At 61.4% G+C, this 8,536-nt stretch overlaps 1 protein-coding gene across 1 annotated transcript; it reads right to left on the bottom strand.

The window, feature by feature from the left end:
* Positions 1-383: 383 nt before the first annotated feature.
* Positions 384-7,919, bottom strand: LOC147097178 (ubiquitin-conjugating enzyme E2 N-like). The gene is given in 6 exon segments (XM_085972543.1): positions 384-699; positions 2,373-2,444; positions 2,447-2,512; positions 6,121-6,207; positions 6,210-6,342; positions 7,890-7,919. Coding segments are annotated over 6 exon segments (426 nt in total). The 3' UTR covers positions 384-661.
* Positions 7,920-8,536: the final 617 nt, after the last annotated feature.

Raw genomic sequence — 8,536 nt, forward strand, 5'->3', positions numbered from 1 at the left:
CCCAGAGGGTGGTTGGAATCTGGAACTCACTGCCTGAAAGGGTGGTAGAGGCAGGAACCCTCACAACATTCAAGAAGCATTTAGATGAGCACTTGAAACGTCACAGCAGACAAGGCTACGGACCAAGTGCTGGAAAATGGGATTAGAATAGATGGGGCTTGATGGCCGGCGCGGACACGATGGGCCGAAGGGCCTCTCTCTGTGCTGTATATAACTCTAAGGAAGTCGAACGGGGTTACGGGGGAAGAGAGCGAGAAAGTGGAGTTGAGGCCCAGATCGGATCAGCCGTGATCTTATTGAATGGCGGAGCAGGCTACTATCTCGTGTTCTTATCCCGCTCGAGAGCCGCTGGGCGGCAGCACAGAGACACGGAGGCGGCCGAGGACCGTCAGTAACCATACAGTGATTTATTTATATGTACATCATACACAGCAGAACGAGCCGTCCCCAATCTACAAGATCCATTACAAAAAGCGGAAAGGCGGGCGGCGTTTCCAGTGGGGAGACCGCTCATAAATAACGTAATGCTCCATAGCTCCACGGCCGCTGTACATCCGGCGAGGTGACGGGCGGGGAGGGCAGAGGGAGAGGGGGGACGTCGTCGAGGCTGGCGGAGTGAAGGGGGGAGGTGGCGAGGGTGTAAATCGCAGGCACCGTCGTCTTAGCTGCTCATTGCGTACAATTTCGTCCACGCACGGGCTGGAAGACAAGACGAGATGGATCAAGAGGGCTGTCCCCTTGTACAATGAGTCCCCCCACCTCCGCCCGTTCGCGTTCCCCCCCCCCCACCGCCTCTCCGCAAGGCGCCGACGATCGCAGGGTTAGATACTGAGTAAAGCTCCATCTGCAGTGTCCCATCAAACACTCCCAGGGCAGGTACAGCACCGGTTAGATACAGAGTAAAGCTCCCTCTGCACTGTCCCATCAAACACTCCCAGGGCAGGTACAACATGGGTTAGATACAGAGTAAAGCTCCCTCTGCACTGTCCCATCAAACACTCCCAGGGCAGGTACAGCACCGGTTAGATACAGAGTAAAGCTCCCTCTACACTGTCCCCATCAAACACTCCCAGGGCAGGTACAGCACCGGTTAGATACAGAGTAAAGCTCCCTCTGCACTGTCCCATCAAACACTCCCAGGGCAGGTACAGCATGGGTTAGATACAGAGTAAAGCTCCCTCTACACTGTCCCATCAAACACTCCCAGGGCAGGTACAGCACGGGTTAGATACAGAGTAAAGCTCCCTCTACACTGTCCCATCAAACACTCCCAGGGCAGGTACAGCACGGGTTAGATACAGAGTAAAGCTCCCTCTACACTGTCCCATCAAACACTCCCAGGGCAGGTACAGCACGGGTTAGATACAGAGTAAAGCTCCCTCTACACTGTCCCATCAAACACTCCCAGGGCAGGTACAGCACGGGTTAGATACAGAGTAAAGCTCCCTCTACACTGTCCCCATCAAACACTCCCAGGGCAGGTACAGCACGGGTTAGATTCAGAGTAAAGCTCCCTCTACACTGTCCCATCAAACACTCCCAGGGCAGGTACAGCATGGGTTAGATACAGAGTAAAGCTCCCTCTACACTGTCCCATCAAACACTCCCAGGGCAGGTACAGCATGGGTTAGATACAGAGTAAAGCTCCCTCTGCACTGTCCCATCAAACACTCCCAGGGCAGGTACAGCACAGGTTAGATACAGAGTAAAGCTCCCTCTACACTGTCCCCATCAAACACTCCCAGGGCAGGTCCAGCATGGGTTAGATACAGAGTAAAGCTCCCTCTACACTGTCCCATCAAACACTCCCAGGGCAGGTACAGCACAGGGTTAGATACAGAGTAAAGCTCCCTCTGCACTGTCCCCATCAAACACTCCCAGGGCAGGTACAGCACGGGTTAGATACAGAGTAAAGCTCCCTCTACACTGTCCCATCAAACACTCCCAGGGCAGGTACAGCATGAGTTAGATACAGAGTAAAGCTCCCTCTACACTGTCCCCATCAAACACTCCCAGGGCAGGTACAGCACGGGTTAGATACAGAGTAAAGCTCCCTCTACACTGTCCCATCAAACACTCCCAGGGCAGGTACAGCACGGGTTAGATACAGAGTAAAGCTCCCTCTACACTGTCCCCATCAAATACTCCATGAGATATTCGGGCAGGTGACCAAAAGCCGGGTCAGAGAGGTCGGTTTTAAGGAGGAGAGGCGGAGAGGTTTAGGGAGGGAATTGCAGAGCTCGGGGCCCAGGCGGCTGAAGGCACGGCCGCCAATGGTGGAGCGATGGAAATCAAGGGGATGCGCGGGAAGCCCATCTGACAAGCCCAGTTGCCCCCCCACTCTTCCCATGCGGCCCAGTCGGAATACGCACCTATCTCTATGGCCTGCGATTCGCTGTTTTTCCACTGTTCTGCCACGTCATTGGCCAGTGGGTCGTCCGGTTGGGCGCACTGAGCAAAGCCTGGATGGAGAGGAGAACCGTCCGAATCTGGAGAGCTGGAGACCACTTGTCTGCAATCAGAGAGAGAGGGGGAAATACTCAACACAGAACAGTCCACGTTCTCCCCCCAGTGCCGGGGTCCAGCTCCCTCTCTCTGTGTGTCTCTCTCTCTCCCTCCCTCCCTCCGTCTCTCTCCCTCCCTCCCTCCGTCCGTCTCTTTCCCTCCCTCCCTCCGTCTCTCTCCCTCCCTCCCTCCGTCCGTCTCTCTCCCTCCCTCCCTCCGTCCGTCTCTCTCCCTCCGTGTCTCTCCCTCCCTCCGTCTCTCTCCCTCCCTCCGTCTCCCTCCCTCCCTCCGTCTCCCTCCCTCCCTCGTCTCCCTCCCTCCTCGTCTCTCCTCCCCTCCGTCTCTCTCCCCTCCCTCCGTCCGTCTCTCTCCTCCCTCCGTCTCTCTCCTCCGTCTCTCTCCCTCCCTCCGTCTCTCTCTCTCTCTCTCTCTCTCCCACCGTCTCTCTCCCTCCCTCCGTCTCTCTCTCTCCCTCCCTCCGTCTCTCTCTCCTCTCCCTCCGTCTCTCTCTCCCTCCTCCGTCTCTCTCTCTCCCTCCCTCCGTCTCTCTCTCTCTCCCTCCGTCTCTCTCTCTCTCTCCCTCCGTCTCTCTCTCTCTCTCTCCCTCCGTCTCTCTCTCTCTCCCTCCCTCCGTCTCTCTCTCTTCTCCTCCCTCCGTCTCTCTCCCTCCCTCCGTCTCTCTCCCTCCCTCCTCCTCCGTCCCTCCCTCCTCCGTCTCCCTCCGTCTCTCTCTCCTCCCTCCCTCCCTCCGTCTCTCTCCCTCCCTCCGTCTCTCTCTCCCTCCCTCCGTCCGTCTCTCTCTCCCTCCGTCCGTCTCTCTCCCTCCCTCCGTCTCTCTCTCCCTCCCTCCGTCCGTCTCTCTCTCCCTCCGTCCGTCTCTCTCTCCCTCCGTCTCTCTCCCTCCCTCCGTCCGTCTCTCTCCCTCCGTGTCTCTCCCTCCCTCCCTCCGTCCGTCTCTTTCCCTCCCTCCCTCCGTCTCTCTCCCTCCCTCCCTCCGTCCCTCTCCCTCCCTCCCTCCGTCCCTCTCCCTCCCTCCCTCCGTCCCTCTCTCTCTCCCTCCCTCCGTCTCTCTCTCTCTCCCTCCCTCCGTCTCTCTCTCTCTCCCTCCGTCTCTCTCTCTCTCTCCCTCCGTCTCTCTCTCTCTCCCTCCCTCCGTCTCTCTCTCTCTCCCTCCCTCCGTCTCTCTCCCTCCCTCCGTCTCTCTCCCTCCCTCCCTCCGTCTCTCTCCCTCCCTCCGTCTCTCTCTCCCTCCCTCCGTCCGTCTCTCTCTCCCTCCCGTCCGTCTCTCTCCCTCCCTCCGTCTCTCTCTCCCTCCCTCCGTCCGTCTCTCTCTCCCTCCGTCTCTCTCCCTCCCTCCCTCCGTCCGTCTCTCTCCCTCCGTGTCTCTCCCTCCCTCCCTCCGTCTCTCTCTCTCCTCCCTCCGTCTCTCTCTCTCTCCCTCCCTCCGTCTCTCTCCCTCCCTCCGTCTCTCTCCCTCCCTCCCTCCGTCTCTCTCCCTCCCTCCGTCTCTCTCCCTCCCTCCCTCCGTCTCTCTCCCCTCCCTCCGTCTCTCTCTCCCTCCCTTCCGTCCGTCTCTCTCTCCCTCCGTCCGTCTCTCTCCCTCCCTCCGTCTCTCTCTCCCTCCCTCCGTCCGTCTCTCTCTCCCTCCGTCTCTCTCCCTCCCTCCCTCCGTCCGTCTCTCTCCCTCCGTGTCTCTCCCTCCCTCCCTCCGTCCGTCTCTCTCCTCCCTCCCTCCGTCCGTCTCTTTCCCTCCCTCCCTCCGTCTCTCTCCCTCCCTCCCTCCGTCCCTCTCCCTCCCTCCCTCCGTCCGTCCCTCTCCCTCCCTCCCTCCGTCCGTCTCTCTCCCTCCGTGTCTCTCCCTCCCTCCGTCTCTCTCCCTCCGTCTCTCTCCCTCCCTCCCTCCGTCTCTCTCCCTCCGTCTCTCTCCCTCCCTCCCTCCCTCCCTCCGTCTCTCTCCCTCCCTCCCTCCTCCCTCCGTCTCTCTCCCTCCCTCCCTCCCTCCCTCCGTCTCTCTCCCTCCCTCCCTCCCTCCGTCTCTCTCCCTCCCTCCCTCCCTCCGTCTCTCTCCCTCCCTCCCTCCCTCCGTCTCTCTCCCCTCCCTCCCTCCCTCCGTCTCTCTCCCTCCCTCCCTCCCTCCGTCTCTCTCCCTCCCTCCCTCCCTCCGTCTCTCTCTCTCCCTCCCTCCCTCCCTCCGTCTCTCTCCCTCCCTCCCTCCCTCCGTCTCTCTCCCTCCCTCCCTCCCTCCGTCTCTCTCCCTCCCTCCCTCCCTCCGTCTCTCTCCCTCCCTCCCTCCCTCCGTCTCTCTCCCTCCGTCTCTCTCCCTCCCTCCCTCCGTCTCTCTCCCTCCCTCCCTCCCTCCGTCTCTCTCCCTCCCTCCCTCCCTCCGTCTCTCTCCCTCCCTCCCTCCCTCCGTCTCTCTCCCTCCGTCTCTCTCCCTCCCTCCCTCCCTCCGTCTCTCTCTCTCTCCCTCCGTCTCTCTCCCTCCGTCCGTCTCTCTCTCTCTCTCTCTCCCTCCGTCTCTCTCCCTCCGTCTCTCTCCCTCCCTCCGTCTCTCTCTCTCTCCCTCCGTCTCTCTCCCTCCGTCTCTCTCTCTCTCCGTCTCTCTCCCTCCCTCCGTCTCTCTCTCTCTCTCTCCGTCTCTCTCCCTCCCTCCGTCTCTCGCTCTCTCTCTCCCTCCGTCTCTCTCCCTCCCTCCGTCTCTCTCTCCTCCCCTCCGTCTCTCTCTCCCTCCCTCCGTCTCTCTCTCCCTCCCTCCGTCTCTCTCTCCCTCCCTCCGTCTCTCTCTCCCTCCTCCGTCTCTCTCTCCCTCCCTCCGTCTCTCTCCCTCCCTCCGTCTCTCTCCCTCCCTCCGTCTCTCTCCCTCCCTCCCTCTGTCTCTCTCTCTCTCCCTCCCTCCGTCTCTCTCTCTCCCTCCCTCCCTGTCTCTCTCTCTCTCTCCCTCCCTCCGTCTCTCTCTCTCTCCCTCCGTCTCTCTCTCTCCCTCCGTCTCTCTCCCTCCCTCCGTCTCTCTCCCTCGTCTCTCCCTCCCTCCGTCTCTCTCCCTCCGTCTCTCTCTCCCTCCCTCCGTCCGTCTCTCCCTCCCTCCGTCTCTCTCCCTCCCTCCGTCTCTCTCCCTCCCTCCCCTCCGTCTCCCTCCGTCCGTCTCTCTCCCTCCGTCTCTCTCCCTCCGTGTCTCTCCCTCCGTCCCTCCGTCCGTCTCTCTCCCTCCCTCCCTCCGTCCGTCTCTCTCCCTCCCTCTCTCCGTCCGTCTCTCTCCCTCCGTCTCTCGTCCCTCCGTCCCTCCGTCTCTCTCCTCCCTCCGTCTCTCTCCTCCTCCGTCTCTCTCTCTCCTCCGTCTCTCCGTCTCCCTCCCTCCGTCTCTCTCCCTCCCTCCCCTCTGTCTCTCTCCCTCCCTCCGTCTCTCTCTCTCCCTCCGTCCCCGTCTCTCCCTCCCTCCCTCTCCCTCTGTCTGTCTCTGTCTGTCTGTCTGTCTCCATGCAGTCAGCAGGCGAGGGCAGGATCGGCCCGCGATGCCACTGCGGTTGAACATCCCACTGTCCGGACTCGCCGCTCGGGGCAGTGTACCCGAGGGGGAGGAGAGGAAGGAGGGATGGAAGCTCCCCTCCGCTCAGTTACCTTTCAGGATGTCCAGGCAGATCCTGCCCAGCTTGTCGACATTGGGGTGGTAGATCTTGGTCACAAAGCGGACCTTGGGGGCGGCCATGGATATTCCTCGGGCAGGAAGAGCTCCAGCTTGAAGTTGCCGCCCTCGAAGGGCGAGTCCTGCGGCCCCGCGATCACCACGTGGAAGTAGCGAGCGTTGCCCTCATCCGGCTCGGCCCGGATCCCCGGCACCGGCTTCCGCCATTAAACGCTGAGTCCTCCTAGAGGAGGGTATTCAACATTCTCCAATCAGCAATGAGGCGACTGAGCGGTTTAAGACAGACTGGCGTCTCTCCAGCGCCTTTCAGCACCTCAGGACGTCCCAAAGTGCCTCACAGTCAATGAAGGACTTTTTTTGAAGTGTGGTCACTGTTGTAATGTAGGAAATTCAGCAGCCAATTTGCGCACTGCAAGCTCCCACAAACAGCAATGTGATAAATGATCAGATCATGTTTTTAGTGATGTTGGTTGAGGGATAAATATTGGCCCCAGGACACCGGGGAGAACTCCCCCCTGCTCTTCTTCCAATAGTGGCCGTGGGATCTTTTACATCCACCGGAGAGGGCAGACGGGGCCTCGGTTTTAACGTCTCATCCAAAAGACTGCCCCTCTGACAGTGCGGCACTCCCTCAGCACTGCCCCTCCGACAGTGCGGCGCTCCCTCAGTACCGCCCCTCCGACAGTGCGGCGCTCCCTCAGTACCGCCCCTCCGACAGTGCGGCGCTCCCTCAGTACCGCCCCTCCGACAGTGCGGCGCTCCCTCAGTACCGCCCCTCCGACAGTGCGGCGCTCCCTCAGTACTGCCCCTCCGACAGTGCGGCTCTCCCTCAGTACCGCCCCTCCGACAGTGCGGCGCTCCCTGCGGTACCGCCCCTCCGACAGTGCGGCGTTCCCTCGGTACCGCCCCTCCGACACTGCGGCGCTCCCTCAGTACCGGCCCCTCCGACAGTGCGGCTCTCCCTCAGTACCGCCCCTCCGACAGTGCGGCGCTCCCTCAGTACTGGCCCCTCCGACAAGTGCGGCGTTCCTCAGTACCGCCCCTCCGACAGTGCGGCGTTCCCTCAGTACCGCCCCTCCGACAGTGCGGCGCTCCCTCCGGACCCCCCCTCCGACAGTGCGGCGCTCCCTCAGTACCGCCCCTCCGACAGTGCGGCGCTCCCTCAGTACCGACCCTCCGACAGTGCGGCGCTCCCTCAGTACCGCCCCTCCGACAGTGCGGCGCTCCCTCAGTACTGCCCCTCCGACAGTGCGGCGCTCCCTCTACTGCCTCTCCGACAGTGCGGCGCTCCCTCAGTACCGCCCCTCCAGCGAAGCAGGAAAGATCCTTAAAAGACACAATGCTCTCACTGACACAACTCTACAATGGAGGCAACTAAATGGAAGTCGGGCTTTCCCCATTCAGCCCTTTGCAACAGCAGTGCGTTGGCAAGCTTTTGTTCTGCAGGCTGCATTCTTGGGAGACTGCAATTGCCAGCGGCTCTGCTGTGCAGCTGCAGGGCTGGAGGTGCTCGCCTGGGCTGCAATGCAATGCAATGCCAGCCCCAGGCTTGAGGCCCAGGTCCTTGCTGGTGGAGGGCTAGGGGTGGCTGGGCTAGGGGTGGCTGGGCTGTGTCCTGTTGCAAGCCCGGGGGGCTGCAGCCTCCTGGTTGCCCATGCACTGGGTGCTGGGGTCCCCGGCCCTGCCTGTGCGCTAGGCCTGGGGTCTCTGCCCCACTCACTCTGTCCCCTGCCCCCCACTTTACCTTGATGATGCGCCGCGGAAGCCCAGCCATGTCTACCCAGCCCCAGACACAGCCAGCGGAGCAGCCCGGCTGGGAGCCGCCTCGCCAGCGCCGCCCCGCAGGTGGGAGGATTGAACTGCACCCGGTGCAATAGCACCACCTGCTGCTGGGAGGGTTGAACTGCACCCGGGGCAATATCACCACCTGCAGGTGGGAGGATTGAACTGCACGGAGTTATAGCACTCCTGCAGGTGGGAGGATTGAACTGCACCCGGGGCAATAGCACTGCCCTGCTGGTAGGAGGATTAAACTGCACAGTGCAATACCACCACCTGCTGCTGGGAAGATTAAACTGCAGAGAGCAATGGCGCCGGCCTGCAGGTGGGAGGATTGAACTGCGCAGAGTAATATCATCACCTACTGGTGGGAGGATTGAACTGCGCAGAGCAATTGCACCACCTGCTAGTGGGAGGATTGAACTGCAGAGTACTATCACCACCTGCTGGTGGGAGGATTGAACTGCACCGGGGCAATAGCACCGCCTGCTTGCTGGGAGGATTGAACTGCACGGAGCAATAACGCCTCCTGCAGGTGGGAGGATTGAAGTGCACAGAGTACTATCACCACCTGCTGGTGGGAAGATTGAACTGCACAGAGTACTGTGGATG

This window comes from Somniosus microcephalus, chromosome 33 (assembly GCF_052327205.1).
Source record: "Somniosus microcephalus isolate GS21.2 chromosome 33, FLI_Smic_1.0, whole genome shotgun sequence".
Taxonomy (NCBI): Eukaryota; Metazoa; Chordata; class Chondrichthyes; order Squaliformes; family Somniosidae; genus Somniosus; species Somniosus microcephalus.